Raw genomic sequence first — 20,594 nt, 5'->3', positions numbered from 1 at the left:
CCCAAGGGGCACCTGGGTGGCTCAGTCAGTGGAGCAGCTGCCTTCAGCTTGGGTCACGATTCCAGTGTCTTGGGATTATGCTCCGCATCAGACTCCCTGCTCAGCAGAGAGCCTGCTTCTTCCTCTCCCTCTGCCTCTGTTCTGCCTGCTTGTGCTCCCTCTCTATCTCTCTGTTAAACAAAGAAATTAAATCTTAAAAAAATGCCTCTTCCCATCACACATTTACCATGTTCTATAAATTCTACTTCCCAGTATCCCATCTATTAATGCATTTCATGCATCCTCCAGTCCAGCCAACCTGAACTTCTCAAAGTTCTCCTTCTTCACATCAGTCTCTCTGGTGAGAAGGTCCTGTTATCACTGTTTCCACTTGCAATATCTCTCCTTCAAGGTCTGGCTCAAATGCTCACCCTTCTAAGACACTTTCATTGTTTCCTCAGCTTACCAAGCTTATGTCTCCAGTGCATTAAGCGTCTCTCTCTCTCTCTCTCTCTCTCTCTCTCTTTCACACACACACACACACACAGATACAGATGTGCACACATGCAGATGCACAGATACACACACAGTTGCACAGATACAGACATACAGATGCACACACACAAATTCATATCCTTCCCTCAGGAATTAGTTGTTTTGTGTTTTGTCTCAGAATTCCTTTCCTTCTCTTTTCTACTACTCTGAAGCTGCCTTTTTCAGTCAGGTTCTATTTCAGTCTTTTTTTTTTTTTCCAATTGGCTCCACATCCACTTCAACATGGGGCTTGAACTCATGACCCTGAGATAAAGATCGGAGTTGAGATCAAGACTTGGACACTTAACTGAATGAGCCCCGCAGGCACCCCTATATTTCATCTTTGTAGCAAATCCCCCGCTTTTCTCATACCAATCCCATCTTTAATAATTCTTTCACATAAAGGTGAAATGTGTTTATAGGATCCCATCTGTTTTAAAGGGAGCACAGTGGAGACATCCCTGAGAAGACTGTGGTGGTTGTAACTGCACAATTATACCCAGTGGCTCCCCTGAAGGCTTTCTAGGTGGAAAGTTGGACTGGACGTGGCATGTATTCAGTGGGTGCTTTCAAGGGACTTAATTCTGGAGGACTAAAAGGCTAAGAACTCTCCACTGATGTGTATTGTATATGGACAATAGAGGAAAAAAACCCAGAGATACAATCTTGAATGAATGATTCAATCTTGAATATGTGCATGGAGCCCAGTGACCACAATCAGAAGGACATCAGAGCAAAGACAGGGAAGTGAGGGGAGTGGGCAGAGGATCATGCTTGCCAGAGAGATTATCCATCCTCATTTGAGGAACACTGACAGTCTCTTTTCTCAGAGAAGTTATAATTTGGCGGTTTAGCAGTTTCAAGTTTTTCTGTGTGATATTTGAAACTTTGCATATTTTCTTTCCTGCCAACAGTTATAACAATGCATCCTGCTTTTAAAAATACATTCCAATGACATCTTCATGTTAGGCTTTGCAAACCAAGCAAACAAGTGCCTGAAGAGAATATCCAGCTTGATTAATTAGCCTTATTTAGGAGTTTGCTAACTATTGCAATATGCAAAGTGACCACATTTTGATTGCTACATTTGAACTTGTATTTGATATAAAGCTTACTAAGCCAGGCAGATAAGTCACACATTAAAGTGAATGATACATGATCAGACCGTGTGTGATTTGCCACCAAAATATCATTCTTCTGAAAGATCATTCCAGACACTGTGTTTTACTCATGCTTGTGCTTTTGGTATTTAGCTTAGTGCTCGACATGTAGAAGGCATTCCAGACATGTTTGTTGAAAAATCAATGAAGGTATTTAAAAATGATTTCTAAAAATGATTTCTAAGAAGAATGTTCTCTACATTCTTCATGGTTCCATGGTACATCAAAAAGGAATAGGAGTTTGCCACCAAGCTGGAACAATAACACATGATTACGAATGATGTGATGCAGACATAAGTGCTAAAGGAATTTTCAGGAGAAAATTCTTTGAGAGTCTAGTCAGGGAAGGCTTCCAGGAGGAGGTGGCATAAGATTTGAATACATGCTGCAAAAAAACATTGTTGAAGTGAACTGATTAGGTGAAGGAAAAACGGGTAGGGACCTTCTAGGTTAAGGGAGATGCATGAGGGAGTACAGAGGAGAGGGGCCGATGGGAGCAATTAGGAAAGAAACTGTCATTTCCATTCACAGGATCCTTAAGGGGGGCCTGCTAAATGCAATGAGGCTGCAAATGGAATCTGTCCTCGATGGCTCTCTGCAAAGAATTTATGAGCTAAAATCTATGTCATATCTTATGAATGCACAAGAATCCTTGCCATTAAAGCAAACCAGAAAGTCATAACCTCGCAAAATAAAACATGCTCAGGGACACTGGCCACTGGGACACAATGACGAAGGACATCACTGGCAGTGGAGGGTAGAATGTCATGTTCTGTGACCCTGTGGAGGAGGCCTGGGAAGGTGGGGTGCCTTCCTAGCAGGGCGGCCTCAGCTGGAACAAAGGGGAGTGAGTGTGGAGTAAAGATTCAAAGAGAAACAAATCACTGGTCATTGAATCTAGGAATTGGCAGGAAAGCAGGGACATGGCCACAGGATCAGTCTGCTGTAGCCAGCCTCCAGGTTAGTCCTCCATGGTCTGTGCTTCCTGATTTTTACATCTTTGTGTAGTCCCCTCCCGTGCTGCATCAAGTTTGGTCTGAGTCACCAATAGAATATGATGTAAGTGGTGGTAGATGCTTCCAAGACATATCACAGAAGGTTGTTCTGCTTCTTCCTGGACTTCTGCTCTGCCTACTGTAGGGAATGCCAGCCGCCATGTTCTGAGCACACTCAGCTCTGTTGGAGGCCCAGATGGAGAGGAAATGAGGCCAACAGCCAACAGCCAGCCCATCATGCCAGCCATGAGAGGGAATCCTCTTGAAAGTGGGTGCTCCTGCAAACCGGCAGATGACTAGCACCCCAAAGCTGACATTCTGACTGCATCTCGTGAGAGACCTGCAGCTATAACTGTCTAACCAAACTGCTTCTGAATTCCTGCCCCACAGAAGCTGTGACAGACAACACATGAGCACTGCTTTAAGTCACTACTATTTGGAATAGCTGAAACACAAGCCCTCTGGAAAAAAAATACGAAAAAAACTAAACCTGTCATATCCTTGGACCAGAAGAGGAGTATCCCTCAATCTCTGCCTTTCTGATATGATGATGTTGGTCAAGGCGATCACTGACATTTGTAAGCACATGGACTCCTCCCTGGCAGCAATGGGTAGTATTGAATATACCAAACCAGACACACGAGCTGATTGGAGAAATTATGGTGTCTGCAAATCCCAAGGCACCCAACACCCATCTGTTGAATGAATTAAAGAAACAGCAAACGAGATGTGTGTCACCAATTAATAAAAAAAAAAAACAAAAAACAACCCTGAATTTGTTACACAATTACTTTAGACTCATTCCTTCTCCATGTTGGAAACAATAAATGAGTATTTGCTTGTGATTACTAGACTCAAGGCACTGATCATCCAGAATGGGAAATCTAGTCTTTTTCTTTTATAAGAGGGAGGGAGGGAGGGAGAGAGGGGGAGAGAGAGACTGAGAGAGAGAGAGAGAGAAAGAGAAAGGGGGGAGGGGCAGAGGGAGAGAGAGAATCTTAAGCAGGTTCCACACTCAGACCAGAGCCCAGTGTGGGGCTCAATCTCATGACCCTGAAATCTGACTTGAGCTGAAATCAAGAGTCACATGCTCAACCAACTGAGCCACCCAGGCTCCCTGGGGAAGTCTAGTCTTTCTAAATTGTGCTTGCAGGAGGGTCTCTTAACCTGAGGATGTCTGCCCGCTGGTTCGATGAATCACTGGTTAAGCATGGAGGGTGTTCAGCACAGCCAGGATCTGGGTGGGAGTGGAGTGGCAGCAGGGCAGAGGTCCAAGCTTACCCTTCCTTCCTGCAGAGACCCATCCCACCAAGCTTGTACTACTGAGCGCAGAATGTCCTCCAGCCTGCATGCACTCAATCAGTTTTTGCTGTGCACCTGTGTGAGTCAGGTCACAGGCCAGTTCCTGGACTACAAGGGGAGCAAACCCAGACATGGTCTCAGCCCTGGAGCGCACAGTCACACGGTGGCGACGCACAACGGATAAACACTTGGAGAACTATAAACACACAGCCGTGAGAAGGGCTTGCAAAGGAAAGTTATCTGGTACTTCAAGTGGGCTATGCAGTTGGGGGGGTGCATTTTACCAGATTGCAGAGGTCTGGGAGACTTTGATATGAGCTGAGTTGTGAAGGATAGGAAGGAAGGCAGAAAAAATAGGGGAAGGGATCAGCTGGTGCAAAAGCCCTGTGGGAGGAGGCAGTACAGTGACTTGGGGACTGCAAGAAGGCTGGTGGCTGTGTGCAGAGTTATTGTAGCAGGATTGGGGCGGGGGGAGAGAAGAGGTTGAGGGAAGAAGGCCTTCCACTGAGAGAAGAGACAGATGGAGAGCCAGAGCTGAAAAGGCCCTGTCAGCGAAGGAGATGGAGGCATTGTATAGCAGAAGCAGTGAAGCCAGGACAGCACTGAGCGTTGGGGGCCAAGGAAAGGGTGTTTCCCAAAGGAGGAAGAGGTCATGGAGGTGATGCCACTGGGTAGTCATTGGACTATGGCTGAAGCAGGAGCAGAGGACTAGGGCCCTTCCAGGAATGGAGGTAACCCAGGAATAGCTCTCAGCTACACCTTTTCTTTCAAGAGCATCATAAAAATAATTACTTAGTTCACGAATTATGTTAGAGAAGCACATGGATTTGAATGGTACAAAATCATAGGAAGTTTCTTCTTGAGTGACACTTTCGTCCAGATTCTGAAGGATGTAAGAAAAATGGGCTCAGTTTGCTTCTCAAATGTGGCCTGAAAGAATTGGTTATGAAACTGATGCAAAAAAAAAAAAGGGTGCCTTTTCTAAAGTGTAAATAAAAGAGGCTCTAGTATTAAATACCCCTCCCCTTGCTGATATTTTGTTGCTTTTAATTCATAGAAGCCTTAGGAGACTAGTCTGTAATGCAAAGAGGGCTGAGTTTGCAAAGGGAGTGTCATGATTTGCCTCTTGGCTCTCACAATAACTGTATATACAGTTATACAAACTGTGTAATCTCAGTTTGTACCTCTGTGAAATGGGAATAATGGTGTGTTTTCCTCCTTCATGGTTCATGAAGGTGAACAAGATCATGCTTTGTGAGTTGAAAAGCACCAGTTAAGAGTACATGAAGCCATATCAGTCATTCACATTTCAGCTAGAAGGAGGTCTAAGAATGTCCTTGAAGGCAGGTTTGGTAGTGGGAGGGGTTGGTAGAGGCTCCGTGGGTGCTGTGTGCTGGGGCGAGCAGTATGAGGGGGGGTGCCACCCAGGAGGAAAGGGGGTGGGGTTCACTGCTAACAATCTCTCTTCCTCATCACCTTCTCCAGGGCTGGTTACTCTGGGTAGCGTGATACTACCAGTTCTGTGTTCCTGGGGAGACAAGGGTCTTGCTGGGCATCAAGATTATGCTGGGCCTTTCTGTGGCTTGCCCTGGGGGTAGCCCACTGGGCTGCTGATAGCAAAGCCCCTGTCACCTGTCAGCTGGCCCATGCCATTTCAGAGGTGACCACCAGTCTGTGCCGCTGAATATAGGCCAGGTATGCAGTAGGAGCTCATTAAAGTTTTGCTGAAGTAATAATCAGTTTCCCCATTTTGAGCACCGATACCTGCCTATCTGCATGGGGTCCGAGGCGCATGTGGCTGGTGTGACATGCTCTGTGCTTGGCAGCTCTGTGCCTCTGTTGTACCGCCGAACTGCAGCCCTGTTCTGCTCTCGATGGGAGGCGGGGCCGGGCCAGCGCAGGCTGGAAGGCAGCCAGACGTGTGTTTTGCTAGCATAATGCCTCAGCCAACTTCTCCAACTGCCAACCGCAACTCAGAGATGGGACATTTTGAGCTTTTGTTCCACCCCGGCTTACTAATGCCTTCTCCCCAAACTAGACCTCTTAATTCTGCAGGATTAGAGTGAGTGTACCCTGAGTGAGGTCTGCCTATGGAAATTACATGCAGGGTTAAAGCCCTCCTTGGGGAAAAAAGAGAATAAAGTAAGAGAAGGGATAGGCAGCATTTAGAATGAGGTCCGTAAGTTTCACAACTGAAATAGCCCAGTGCTTGGGATTGTAAATTTTTGTGTGTAAGCTCTTTGGGGCAAGGAGCTGCCTGAGCCTCAGTCACAATTTATCCCTAGATTCTAACACATTACTTGACGCAAAAACAGCTGTTCCACCAAGGTCATATAAAGGAATAGATTAATGAATGTTTTCTCTCGATCTAGCCAAGTTCTGTGCCCACTGACAAGTGGCGAGTGATAAACTGGGGTATCTAGCTGCTTCCATTTGTAGCATGTTTGCCTAATGGCCTGGGGCCACCAGACAGAAACTTAGAGTAAGGTCTGTGGGCTTTCCTATCATGGCAATCAAAACATTCACAATTAGAATCTTCCACGATTCTTAGGCTAGGTCAGGTATCTGACATCTTAATCCTTTATATTCCACTAATTCGCAGTATATTTGCACAGAAGAGGACTTGCCTTGGTAGCGCTTTGCAGCGGAAACTAGTCAGAACTTCTGCCCAGAGGAAGCATGTTTCAGCCAATGATGTATTTATGGAAGTGTAACCAGCACTTCTCTCCTATGTCTTCCGAGCCTCGAGAAGGTGAATGATGTAACATTGAGGTGCTGTGTAATCGTCTGCTAACAAAGACTGCTCACCATTTGGATGATGAAGAGGTGTCTCTGATCCATCTTACTGGACACAGGGTGAGCAAAACACACTTTTATTTGTACTCTCTGCTTGGATCCTGATGCTTTTGCTGAAAATCAAATAGGAGACATCTGGAGGTGCATGGTGTGGTGGAAAAGACCCGCACCTGGGGTCAGATGGAGGGGGGAGGGCGTCACCTACACTAGGTGGGCAAGCCACATAAACTCTTGGAGCCTTGGTTTTCTCTCTGTAGATGCAGAGCAGTGTCTCTAAGACTGTTGCGCAAATCAGAACAAAACAGATACCACTCAAGAATATATGATGAAGCATTTTGAGATGAGACCCTCAGGATGAATGAAGAACAAACCTCACTGACAAGCGAGAGAAACGTTCCCAAAAGGAAGGCTGAAGGAAATACAGGTTCGTAGCTGATCACTAGGCAAGAGGCACCAGCCAGGGTTTAAGGTCAAGAATGTGTTGTTGCTTTGTTTCGGAGAAGAGATACTGCATTTCTCTTTTTCATCGGTCTACAGTTCGTTCAACAATCGTTTCCTCTCTGTGGAACGACACAAACCTGGTCAAGTTTTGGGGTGTCCGGATGGAGGCCCGGCTCAGGGTTAGGTTGTGAGCTCCAGCCGGAGTAGCTTGGCGCGGAAACCGCTGGGCAGCCAGCAGCTCTGGCGCAGGTGTCCCTGTCGCCTGCAGGGGCGCTCCCAGCCGCTCGGAGGGGCGCGAGGCTTTCGAGGGCGGGAGCGGGCCACCACAGGTGGGAGTCCAGGACAGGGAGCTCCGAAGCAGTGTTAACACCACCGATCCTAGAGGAGGCCGGGTCAGTTAAGGCCTCGGGCTGGAGATTCCCCGTACTTCAGGACGGATTCTGGGAGCAGGTGATGACCTCCGCAGACAGGACAGCCTGAGCAGCAGGGTCCGAGGACATCAAAGCCCTCTCCTGGGCGCGCGGGATGTGGGAAGGCCGGGCTGAGCCGCAGGAAAGGCCACGATGTGCAGAAAGAGGTGAAGCGACGTGGCTCCCGTCCCCAGCGTTGAAACCAGGGGTATCGATGGGATCGTAGGTCACTCTTGGGCTTGGCGGCGATTGGAGCCATTTCCCGAGCCAGAAAACGAGAGACGTTGGACAAGGGGAGGAAATTCTCACTGCCCTGAGAATCACCTAGTTTTCAGAATCACCAAGCGGGGTTCCGGGGCGCTCGGGCACAGGAGCGCCGACGCGGCACCCGGTGCCCCTCCTGCCGGAGTCCGCCGCCCCGCCGCCCCGCCGCCCCGCCGCCGGCAGGGGGCGCCCGCTCGCGGCTAAAAGGCTCGGCGGGCGGCCCGAGGCCTCAGTACACCGCGCGGCGGCCGGTGCGCGGGCCGAGCGATCAGCGCTGGGCCAGGGCGCCGCGGCCACGGCGCAGAGCGCGCGCAGCCACTCGGACGGCGAGGACCCGACGGCGGCGCCTCGGCGCTCCCTGACTCTCTCCCAGCGCCCACCCGGCAGCCGGCCCGCCCAGCCCGCCGAGCCCGCCGCGCACCCCGGGCTCCCGATGGCGCCCGAGGCCGGGGCGGCCCCGCGCGCGCGGTGCCCGCTGCCCTGGGTGCTGCTGCTCTTGGCCGCGCTGCTGCCCGTCGTGTCCCCGGCGGGGGCTCCAGGTACGCGCAGTCCCGGCCTCAGCTGCCCGACTCCCCGAGCCTCCTCGCCGCTTCTCTGTCCACGATCCGCGCATCTCCCACCCTGCCTGTTGCTCCGGGGACCGCCGTCCCGCTCTGTGCTGTGCGTGTCGTGTCACTAACCTGTGCGTCCTCATCGCTCGCGGGTCGCGGCGCGGAGGGGCGGCTGGGGACGCGGGGTCTGGGCACTTGGCACCTGGCGCATGGGAGTCGGGCGCGGGGACACCATGGGTGCTGGGGACCTCAGTGCCCTTGGTTTCAACTTTGCCGTCGAACGCCCCAGAGTCCGGAGACTCGAGCAGTCAGGCTAACTTCCTGGAGAGATTCAGGCAAAGGAAAAACAAAAAAAGAAAAGAGAAAAGCGACGCTTTGACATTGCGGTGGAGGTGGGGGTCTTATTTTTCTTTGCCCAGAATTTCCCTGTGGGCATCCTTTCCTTCAGTTCACCTGCCCGGAGGTAGGGATGCCTGTTGGAGGGTGGCACTCGGGAGACCAGAAGGGAGGCAGGGAGGCAGGACTCTTCTAGAAGCGCACGGGGGAAAGCTGCGAGCCGCCCCGGGGGGCTGTCGGGTACCCCGGCGCGCCCAAGCGTCCGCGGTGCTCGGACGGAAGCCAGTTCTCCGGGTGGGAACTGTGGAGCTGGGAGAAGACTTTGGTCTTGAGAGGAGGGAGAGAGAAAGTGGGAGAGCCTATCTGGGAGAAGCTCGCCCTTCCCGAAGACACCGGGCTGGAGATGGGAAGGATGCTTTCTTTCGGGAATGAAACGTGAGCAGCACTCTTCAGAAAATACCAGCGTGCTGGTATCAGAAGTTCTGAAGGTTTCCTGCAGAGAGTTAAAGTTTGTGGTGGGTTTTTCATCCCTAAGCCTTTGGTGGCCCTTGTTCCCACCTCCTGTGCAGGCATTTCCACACTTGAAACGGCGAGGCTTGTATTTATGCCATCAGTTTGTAGGAATCCAAGAAGTCCACATTTTTGTTGATACTATTCACTCCCAGCTGGGTTATAAAAATTCAGATGTGATTCCAAGGAAGGCTACTTGCTTGATGATGCTATTTAGTGTCCTTATTGCCCTTTTAAAAAGGGGAAATGAGGGACGGTTGGGGGGGGTCACGTCTTGCAGTTCTTTATGGTGGGTACCTCTGCAGCTGGTTCATGCTGCATGGTGGGATGCCCGAAGTCACTTGTTCCTAAAAGGCAGGACCAGTGGTAGATTTTGTTTTCCTCTCTCAACAATCTCTAGGAAAGCATTCACTGAATATTTGGTGCAGTAGTTAACAAGAATAAAGCTATTTTAAAGCCTTTCGACTCCCCCACCTACAACTCATGGCTTTTTTCCCCCCACTAAATTAAGTTTTCTGAATGTTGGAAGAGTTATTGTTTCAGAAAATGGGCCGGAGCTGGAAGTAATGCTAACCTGGCTTCATGATGATTCCAGCTTCACTCCTGCTGGATTCCTCTGCCACCTGCCCAGTGGGTTACATCTGCGTGTGCCTGGAGTTAGGGTTCTGTGTGGCAGCTCCCGAAATGCTATGCCCTCACTTGCCTTCTGCTCTGTAAATTCACTGAGCTGTGGAATGTGGGAGCTGGAATGCTTGCTGGCACTTCGCTCGACTGTGTTGACGTGGGACTTGCAGGAAAATGATGATCAGACTAGAAATGGACCAGCACACTTTGAAATGAATATCTACTGCCTTTAAATGAAATAGTAGAAGGAAAGGAAGAGATATAATCTGCAGATAGCTCCCCACTGCTGTGAAAGAAATCATGGGGCACATAATTTATTTCATCTGCTCCTCTGGAAGGCTTCCTGTCTGTCCTGCCGTACATAGTTGTAGTCGCTGTTCCAGACTTGGATTCTGGGTCTGATAGCAAGGCCATGGGCACACCGCTCCTTCTCTGGCTGAATCAACACATGGGCCCAGCTAGCTGCCTGAGTCAAGCCTTCCCCTGCTCCCGAGACCCTGGGCGCCAGAATCCTTGTAATGAAAGCACCCAGAGCCACTCTAAATGGCAGGCCACCACAGCTCAGAGGAACTTTCCTTAAAACAGAGGAGATTTGCAGGGCACACAAAAGATCAAAAGAAACCCTTTACCTTGGTGGTCCATTAAAACATAAACCAAAATAAGCAAGTGATGTCTCCAACATCCATCCCTACAATAAACTACTGAGCAACCATTGAGATTACAGTGGCACTTGCCAGTCTGATAGGATACATATCTCTAAAAATGTGAGGACACACACTCATATGTATTTCTAGCAGTTCTCTTAGGGTAGTTATGGGTGACTTTAATTTTTTTCTTTAGAACCTAAATATCCTTTCAGGGAATTTGCAAGGTCAAAACTATCTTCAAAGAAATGGCAAGATACCGTTTGCCTTTTTTTTTTTAACCGTGTTGATGTTTGCTGCAAAGGTAGAAAGCTTGGTGGGTGAAACCGCTGGTATTTTAGGGTGAATTGAGGTTTTGGTGCCATAATGAACGAATAGTCATTGAAATGAAGAAGAGATATGCCAGTTTCAGTTACGAATGTCCTGGTGCAACAGTAAAAATTATTAATTTCACAAATCTCTACCCTTGAATGCATGTCTTTTTAATATTTTGTGGGAAGGAACAGGAAAGGGACATAAATTACTTCTGCAGACTGCCCAAGTTCAGTGATAATCCTGAAGAAAAATCATGAGGAAAATCCTGGTAATCCTGAGGTAATCCTAAGGAAAAGCTCTTGTGTGATAGTTTGAGTTGTGAACTGAACTAGCTTCTTTTTTCATGGCACACCATATTTACCAGAAAGAATGACCACAAACTTGCGTATTTGGCAGACATCTTCTCAAAGATGAACAAGGGGACCTGTCACTTCTAGTAAAATAACTGATAGTATGTCTTGTCAGTGATAAAATTTGAGCTTTCAGACGAAAATTGGAATTTTGCCAAGTCATCTCCAATATCATTTGAAAGCTTCCCAATGCTTAAAAACTTCTCTAACAATATCAGTGGTGAGATAAATGAATGTGATGGTTTAAATATTGTCTTATAAAAATGTGTCAGCATTTAGATGACCTGCATAACCAAGTGAACCAGTAAATTCCAAATGACCAATGCATAAAGTTACCAAATCTTGCCTAGCTAAAAGTTCCAGCCAAAGTGCAAGAGAACCCAATGGATCTTTCATGTAACAAAGCGTGGAAAACTCTTTATACAGTTTCAGATTCTACATCACAACCAACCTTGAAGAAACTGCTACTTGATGAGTTTTGGTGTAGTAGCAAAGATTTTCCAAAAAGATTCGTGAGGCTGTTAAGATACTTTTCCAACTACAGAGCTGTGTGAAGTTGGATTTTCTTCAGGCACTTCAACTACAACATATTATAATGGACTGAAGATGTAAGCAGCGAAGAGATCCTGTTGTCTCCTATTGAAGAGATGTGCCAAAGTGTAAAACCATGCCACCCTTCCATTTCTTTTTGTTTTGGAAAACAGTTATTTTTCATAAAATATAAGTTTTTTAATGCCAATATGAAATGGCTTACTGCTGCTATTTTAAAATGATTTAATGCATTCAGAGGAATGCATGCCTAGTTTATATTTCTGGTTAGTAGATCACAACAGATAAAACCAACATAAATATAACCTCTGGGAGATGGTCATTAATTTAAGAGTAGACAGGAATCCAGAGAAGAGGAAGTTTGATAGCCACTGGGATTGAAAGGGGAAGTAGATCCTCCATCAAGATGCCTGACTCTGAGACTCAGTGCAGTGTCCTTCACATGCAGTATGGCCAGCCTTGGGCCAGCTAGTCAGTCTCCATAGTCCAAGTGAATGGAAAGATTCTTTCCCTCTGCAAAGTCTTCAAGGGTCTTCCTATGGCCCAATCTATGCCCAGCTCTGCAGGGTTTCCCACTTACTTTTGTCCTCCTTGAGCAGAAAGGATGGATATACCCTTTCCTTTTGTCTTGTGCATTGGAGCCCACCCAGATGAAAGAAATGTTTAATTCATCAACTGAGCATGCAATTTGTTGCTGTGGAATCAGAGGTTATAAGAGAATTTCAGAATGATGATTCATGTCCTTGAGGAGTTGTCACCGGATGGTTCCAGAGGATTATCAATATGTCTTCCCAGGGCCATTCCCAACTCATATCTCTAGTTGAGTTATAAAGCCCAATTTCCTGAAAACAGGCAGGGGAGGAGGTGAGGAGTGTGTGTGTAGAGGGGGGTTGTATTAGTTTCTTATTTATTGTTGTAACAGTTTATCACAAATTTAGTGGCTTAAAACAACACAAATTTATTATCTTGTAAGTCTGGAAGTCTGAACTCTGAAATAGGTCTCACTGGGCTAAACGAAGGGTTGTGTTCCTTCTGCAGGGTCTTGGAGAGAATCTGGTCCTTACCTTTTCAGGCTTCTAGAGGTGCCCACATTCTTCTAGCAGCCTCTCCCAGCAGTCCTGTCACTCTGCTCCTTCCCACACCTGACCTTCTGTGACTCTGACCTTCTTGTCTCCCTCTTTCACTTATGAGGATCCTTGTGATTCTATTGGACTCACTGGAATAATGCAGGATAATCTCTCCATCTCCAGGTCCTTTACTCAGTCACATCTGCAAAGTCCATTTTGCCACATGAGGTCACATATTCACAGGTTCTGGGGACTGGGGGATGCCCATCATTGGAGGCTGCTATTCTGCTACTGCAGGTGAGGGTTGGAGGGGAGGCTAAAAGCAAACATTTCAGGAAGGACCCCATCACCTGTCACTGAATGAGGAGCAAACATTTCTTCATGGTTCCTATGGAACTGGGGATTTCTTAAGTTATCATTAAGTCTCTTATCAGGACATTTTATTTCAGTCTGAAAATATAGAGGCGAGTATTTAAAGGTATAAAAATGAAGAAGAGAAAACATACATATACTTACTTGTTAATCCATAGAATATTTACGTTGGAATATATCCAAACCTGAAATTTTAGGTGACTTTGACAAGAGCTGGGTAGCTGGGGGCAGGGACAGATATTGCTTATTTCTTTTATCAGTTTTAGTAAGCACATATTAGGGCATATGGATAGAGGTATTGGTTATACACATAAGCTAACATCTTTTCCTTCCTTCTAGAATTTATCCTTGTCTTGTTGCAAAGAGTATGAATTTAATTCTGTTTTTGGGAATTGTGTTATTATTGATTTTATTAAGGAAATTTCTCCAGTATGGGCCAGATGGTTAAAATTTAGAAATTTTGAAAAAGGAATCTGTGCCACTGAGAGGTGACGTCATGAGGAAGACACATTCCTCCCTCCTCCCCCCACCTTTTCCTCTCGGCCCCGAGGGCGGCCGCGCTTGCGCCCAGCGGCCCTTAGAGGGCGCTGCTGGCCTTGTGGCGGCGTTTCCACAGCCAGCGGGCCCCTTGCACTGCCGCCCCTGCCGCGGTGGCTTTACAGAGATAAGAAAATTAGGATAAACGTGCAGTTATCTGCTTTGGGTTTCCCTTAATGTTTGCCTTTTGTCAGCTTTGCTCCTCATTGAAGCTTCCTTCAGACAGTAAGTCAGGAAGGACAAATCATGTGTTAAGATTGGAATTGAGCGCTTGTTAGTAATGATCCTTGGCGAGGGGGAGCATGAAAGCCTAAAGCCAAAGCACAGGTCGGCAGCCCTTCAGCCCTGGGGGACCCTTGGCGTCTCTGCCGGCGCCCCAGAACTGCAGCAGCTGGAAGACGGGGAGGGACAAGGGACTTTGGAGGAGGACACGGACCTCTTGAGCACCGCGAGTCAGTTTTGAATGAGTTGGTTAATCAGTCTCAAGTTTCTCCCCGTTGACCTCTCAGGATGCTTTTTGTATCTGGGGAGAGTAATGCGCGATCTAAGGCTGATTTCTGAGTCTAGCAGAATAGCTGGAGAGCTGCTCGTGTTATTAATCACATTTGCCGGCTGTGGCCCCTTGTATGTGGAGGAAATGATTAAATTATAATAGCATCATAATCTGTATGGTACACTCTACACAATTCTACTTTCATTTTTACGTGGAGTTCTTCAGTGTGCATTTTAAATTCTTTTTAATACTAACTGGCAGTTAAAAGTGCCACAAAGTTTAACATTCATTTCTATGTCATGCCATCTGATTTTCGTGGCAACCTCGTGAAGTTGGTAACATCCTCCCCTCACCACAAGGGAACTGGGTTCCCATGAGTTCGCTGGCTTTCCCAAAGTCCTGTAGTTTGTGGTATCCCGGGATTTGGACCCCAGTCTTTTATATCCACATCCTCTGTGCTTCCTGCAGGCTAATCCAGCCCCTGTTTGGGTGTTTGCTGAAATCCCCGTGTTTTCTCCTTTGGGCTGGCAGTGGGAGCTGGTACCACCACTTTTGATTGGCTCGGAATGCCCTTCTAAGTCTACACTGCAGTCACACTGCCATTGGCTGTTGAGAAATGATTCTGTCACACACCGAAGCATGTTGAACTCTAGTAGGGGTTAAGTTCAGATGAGGTTGTAGTGAACCTGTTCCCTGTTACAAAATCTATTTGGCATTGGGTACAAGCTCAATCTTCATGGCAGGCAGTGTCCCTTCCTTAGTGACTCCTGTTAAAACTTGCCCTTGAGGGAACCCTCCTACACTGTTGGTGGGAGTGCAAACTGGTGCAGCTGCTCTGGAAAACAGTATGGAGGTTCCTCAAAAAGTTGAAAATAGAGCTGCCTTACGACCCAGCAGTCTCACTACTGGGTATTTACCCTAAAGATATAAATGTAGTGATCAGGGTCACATACACCAAAATGTTTATAGCAGCAATGTCCATAATAGCCAAACTATGGAAAGAACCTAGATGTCTAGATGTCTATCAGTAGATGAATAGATAAAGAAGATGCGATATATATGTATATATACACACATATATATATATATACACATGTATACAGATATATATAATTCCTATATATAGGAATACTATGCAGCCATCAAAAATGAAATATTGCCATTTGCAATGACGTGGATGGAAATACAGGGTATTACGCTAAACGAAATAAGTCAATCAGAGAGAGACAACTGTCATGTGCTCTCTCTGGTATGAGGAATTTGAGAGGCATGACAGGGGTTCGTGGGGGGTACAGAGGGAAAAAATGAAAAAAGATGGGATCGAGAGGGAGACAAACCACAAGAGACTCTTAATCTCAGAGAAAAAACTGAGGGCTGCTGAGGTGGGGAGGGGGGATAGGAGAGAGGGATGGTGTGGCTGGGTTATGGACATTGGGGAGGGTATGTGCTATGATGAGCGCTGTGAATTGTGTAGGACTGATGATTCACAGACTTGTACCCCAAAGCAAGTAATATACTATATGTTAATAAAAAAATAAAGATTAAAAATTTTTTAAAAGATTTTTTAAAATAATTTTTTTAATTTTTAAAAAGGATCTTTTTAAAGACTTAAAAAAAAAACTTGCCCTTGAGATCCATGCTCTGTGTCTAGTTAGTTACAGAAACCCTCAGAGTTTAATAGAGTGGTTGTCTGTGGATGCCTGATCCTTATGATGGAGCCTGTCAGCCTTGTATTGTAACCCAAGGTTCCCAGAATTCAAGTTTGTTTACAGCAGACCATTTAAATCAAGGAACACTGCTGACAGACATTAGTTGTTAATCTATGTCACCTCATAGAGGTGAGAAGACTGTAAGAGCATTATTGTTAAGGTGTTTGGAACTTCCCAGAAAACAGTATTCTCTAAACGCTGGGATTTGTCTTTTAGGGATTATTTTATTGGGTTCCATCTCTTCACCCACATTTGCTTCACCTGACTCAGCTGCTGATTTGCACTGTGTGAGTTTGGGCGGCTCATAATTCTGCAGGCTTGTTTCTCATCTACAAAGTGAGGGGATCGGACTATAGACATGGCTAAGGGTCCCTTCTGATGATAACTTTGTGTGATTCTCCATTTAAAGGGCATCCATCCATCCATCCATTCATTCAGTCAGCATTAATACATGTCAGATGCAGAGATACCAATCTAAAAAACACAGTCCCTCTGACCAGAAGGCATAGGCGGAGGGGAGTAGGGGAGGGAATGCACACAGTGCGGTGCATATTAGGACAGTCCCTGGGGGTGGGGGGAATTGGATTGGACATCCAGGACAGCCATATTTGAGCTGGGTTTTGAGGAGAGGAGTGGGCATTACTTAGGGAAGGAGAGCAAGGAAGGACATTTCAGGTGAAGGAGAACCATGCCGTGTGTGAAGGCACAGAGAGGCAAAGAGCATCGTGACAATTTTGAAGAAATATGCATTTCTGGTGGATCCTGCAAAGTGGCCCCTGTGGGAACGGTTGCATTCAGGGCTGGAAGGACAGCCCTACTAGATGGTCCAATGACCATTGAAGGAGTGCGCACAGTGGGAGGTCGCACAGATGCTGATTGGAGGACAGTGAAGGAGTCAGGCTAGAGGGGAGGGGGTTCTTTTATATCTTCTGATTTATTTGAGATTTGGGAGGTTTCTCCTTACTTTATAGACCAAGCTGATAGCTCCTAACTACTATCTTTACCTTCAGTACTATCTGAAATATTCTAGCATAGCACAACCCGATCTTGGAATGGGTTCCAAGTTACCATGAGTCTCATGCCTCCACATGTGGGTAGATTATAGTTAAGATGGGGGAGCTAAACAGTTGAATACAAAGGCTTTGGGGTCAAGGGTGGTTCCGGGGATGGAATTTAGTTTCCAAGGGAAAAAACGGTGTCAGTAATTTTAGGAGTTCATGGGGGCAGCAGTGGTGGGTAACTTGGGAAGGAGAAAATCAATGGATATTATTTATGCAGGCTCTTAGAGTCTAAATAGTGACACTCCGTTCAAAGGCCACCTAAGCATCTACTCGTTCTGGGGGTCTGAAGGCTGTTATGTGGTGGACAGGTGGTTGGTTAGATCCAACAAACACAGATTGAGAAGGCAACTGTGCTGTCCTTGGCACAGGGTGGATGGCGGGTTCCATAGCACCAGCTCTATGGCTACACTAGGTGGCATTGCAGTGAGAGGTTGGGTGCACCACAATGGCTAACTTGGGAGGACGCCATGTTTGTCTGGGGTGAAATCCCTCTGGCAGTCACTGCAGCCAGAACTCACAGCGCTGGGCAGGGGAAGAGGCCAGGGACCCCGACAATCAGGTGTGGTCTCCTAGGAGCTTGGGAGCAGCAACCTCAGCCAGGCCAGGCGATGGCAGCCTTCTGAAGACCCCGGCCAGGGGCTGCTGTTGGCCAGATGATGGCTGGGCAGACTGCCTTCTTAGTGGCACCATCTTATGACAGCAGAGTTTTATAAAATAAAGTCCCCCTAGAGAGACGTGGTGGTGCCACACAGCTGCTTCCACCTAGAAAACAGAAAGCTTCGGGAAGCCTGTTCCACAGTGAGACTGGTGTGATATGCAGGGCCGTGGCTCAGTTTCCGAGGGTGCATTCAGCGATCCTTTATTAGGAGTCTACCCCGGGGGTGCTCTATTCCCCAAGCATCTGGATTAGGATTTCGGACTCCACTGTAGGCACAAAGGACTATTTCTCAAGAACGGCTTTTTAAAGTGTCATCTTTGAGGTGGTTGTAGTCACATGCAATTGTAAGAAAAAATGCAGTGATCTCCTGTATCCTTTCCCCAGTGTCTCCCAAAGGTGACAGCTTGTATAACTGTAGTGCAGGGTCTGGCAGGCAGCTGATATCTCTACCATCCACTACTGTTCCCATCTCACCAGTGTGACCTGTGGCTTGTGTGGGTTCCTGCATAATTTTGCCATGTGTGTATGTGCGTTCACCTTCCTTCTTACCTAACTCCACCTCACCCTTGGCAATCACCAACCATTCTCCACCTCTATAATTCTGGCATTTCGAGAATGTCATATAAATGGAACTATGGAATATGTCACCTTTTGAGATTGGTAAAAGCCTATTTTTAAGAAGTATTTTCACCCATTCTGCTTGAGATCACTACAGTTAGCTTGCCGGTGTTTTTGTATGTTCTGAGATCTCATGGTATGTAATTTGGCATAGCAGGAAAGTACTGCTTGCCACCCTGGTCCAGGCCACCTTATCGGGATTACTGCAAGAACCTCCTCATTGGTTTCCCTGCTTTGGCCCTCTCTCCCTATATCCTATTCTCAAAACAGGAGTTCTTACTTCATGTGATGCATGAAGTCATAGAAGTCACAGTAGCTCCCCATCTCTCTTAGATAAAAACCCAAATCCCAACAAGTTTTCAGGGCTACACATAATCATCTTCTATACCACACCCTCCCTCACTGTCAGCTCCAGCTCCTTGGCTTCCTTGCTGGTTCTGTAATGTGCTGGGGATCTTCCACCCCCAGTGCCTTTGTATTTACTGTTCCCTCTGCCTAAACAACTTTCCATAAACATCTATGGGTACATTTCTCACTGTCTCCAGATTCTTTATGCAACATCTCATGAGGCATTATGTGACCACTTTCTCCCCAGTTTAACAGTGCAATCCTATCCCTACCCCCCAACACTTCTTATCCTGGCTTAATTTTCTCCACAACCTTTAGCCCCACCTGATAGTTCATGTACTTTGCTTTTGTAGTTGATAATTGGCTATTGTCCTCCATTGCACTATAAGCTCCATGACAGCAGGACATTTTGTTAGTTTTATTCACTGAAGTCTCCTCATTGCCTAGAATGATATGCTGTCTGCAGAGAGAAGATGCTTAATAAATATTTGCTGAATGGCTGGTATTGATGTGTGCTTTCTTTGGTATTGATTACATGTGGTATACACCAAATATATTTATGTACATGACCTGATAAGAACAGGATACGTGGGGGTGGCAAGTGTGGGGCAGTGTCCTGCCTCCATCTTACTGTGACATTGTGAGGTCAGACCCTGATTTTTGAAGAGTGTTGGCTTGTGTTGGAAGTCCATCAGCAGCTGGAGAATTATATTTCATGGCATACCAGTTTCCAAGTGCTGCCATAACAAAGGATTGCAAACTGGGTGGCTTTAAACAACAGAGATTTATTCTCTCATAGTTTTGGAGGCTGGAAGTCTGAAATCTGTAAGGCAGGATCATATTCTGTCTGAAGGCTCTAGAAAAGACTCCATCCTTGTCTCTTCTTAGTGACTAGTGGTTTCCAGCAATTCTTGATGTTCCTTGGCTTATAGATGTGTCACTCCATTCTCATGTCCCCTTTGTTATATGGTCTTCTCTCTGAGTCTTCTTATAAGGGTAGTGGTCACAATGGATCATGGCTAAACTTAATCAAGCATAACGTCATCTAAACTAGATTATATCTGCAAAAACCCTATTTCCAAATCACATTCACAGATATTGGGCCTTAGCCCTCAGCATAGCTTTTGGGGAGACACAGTTCAACCCACAACATATGGTATGCCTACCAACACAATTCTTTTTCAGTAGGTGAAAGAATTCTTGCAGCTTCCAACAGTGGGCCATAGTTGAGCCGTAGGAAGACATGAGTCACTGTGTTGTACTCTGTGCTGAACTGTCAACCCAGAGTTCCAAAGACCTACGCACATTCAATTCTCCTAATTCATAGATCAAACCTGGCTGAATCCTTCATAAAGTAAGTCATTAAGTAATTAATCATATCTTCTGTGACCAGTGACTATGCTAGGCTCTGAGGCACAGGGATACAAAGACTAATAATGAAATCAGGATTGATGTAGCAATAAGTAATGGCATCGAATGTGATGTGTAGCAATATAGGATCATCTAGTACTTTCTAATTAACTTCTACTCATCAGATATACAGTTAAGTTCCAAATGTTTTTATTTTTTTTTCAGTGTTCCAAGATTCCTTGTTTATGCACCACACCCAGTGCTCAATGCAATACATGCCCTCCATAATACCCACAACCAGGCTCACCCATCCCACTTCCTCTCCCTTCCAAAACCCTCAGTTTGTTTCTCAGAGTCCACAGTCGCTCATGGTTCATCTCCCCCTCTGATTTCCCCCAATTCACTTTTCCTTTCCTTCTCCTAATGTCCTCCTTGTTATTCCTTATGTTCCACAAGTAAGTGAAACCATATGATAATTGACTCTCTCTGCTTAACTTCTTTCTTTTTTTTTTTTTTAAAGATTTTATTTATTTATTTGACAGGGCAAGATCCCAAGCAGGCAGAGAGGCAGGCAGAGAGAGGGAAGCAGGCTCCCCGCTGAGCAGAGAGCCCAATGCGGGG

The 20,594-nt window shown here is 46.5% G+C and overlaps 2 protein-coding genes across 2 annotated transcripts in view; both read left to right on the top strand.

Annotated features, from left to right (window-relative positions):
- LOC111158666 (fibronectin type III domain-containing protein 1-like) overlaps positions 1-8,560 on the top strand; it is a 100,067-nt gene extending 91,507 nt beyond the window's left edge. The window contains 2 exon segments of the mRNA XM_022520859.1: positions 7,439-7,599; positions 7,946-8,560. Of these exon segments, the coding sequence (XP_022376567.1) occupies positions 7,439-7,599; positions 7,946-8,560 (776 nt within the window).
- Positions 8,340-20,594, top strand: part of LOC111158715 (fibronectin type III domain containing 1) — a 112,153-nt gene continuing 99,898 nt past the window's right edge. Inside the window, exon 1 of the mRNA XM_022520937.1 lies at positions 8,340-8,420. The gene's annotated coding sequence lies outside the window, so the exon portion shown is untranslated. The remainder of the gene's footprint in view (positions 8,421-20,594) is intronic.

This window comes from Enhydra lutris, unplaced genomic scaffold (genome assembly GCF_002288905.1).
Source record: "Enhydra lutris kenyoni isolate GAN:26980312 unplaced genomic scaffold, ASM228890v2 scaffoldscaffold62, whole genome shotgun sequence".
Taxonomy (NCBI): domain Eukaryota; kingdom Metazoa; phylum Chordata; class Mammalia; order Carnivora; family Mustelidae; genus Enhydra; species Enhydra lutris.
Note: the sequence above shows the minus strand (reverse complement) of the source record. Positions and strands in the feature narration are given on the sequence as shown.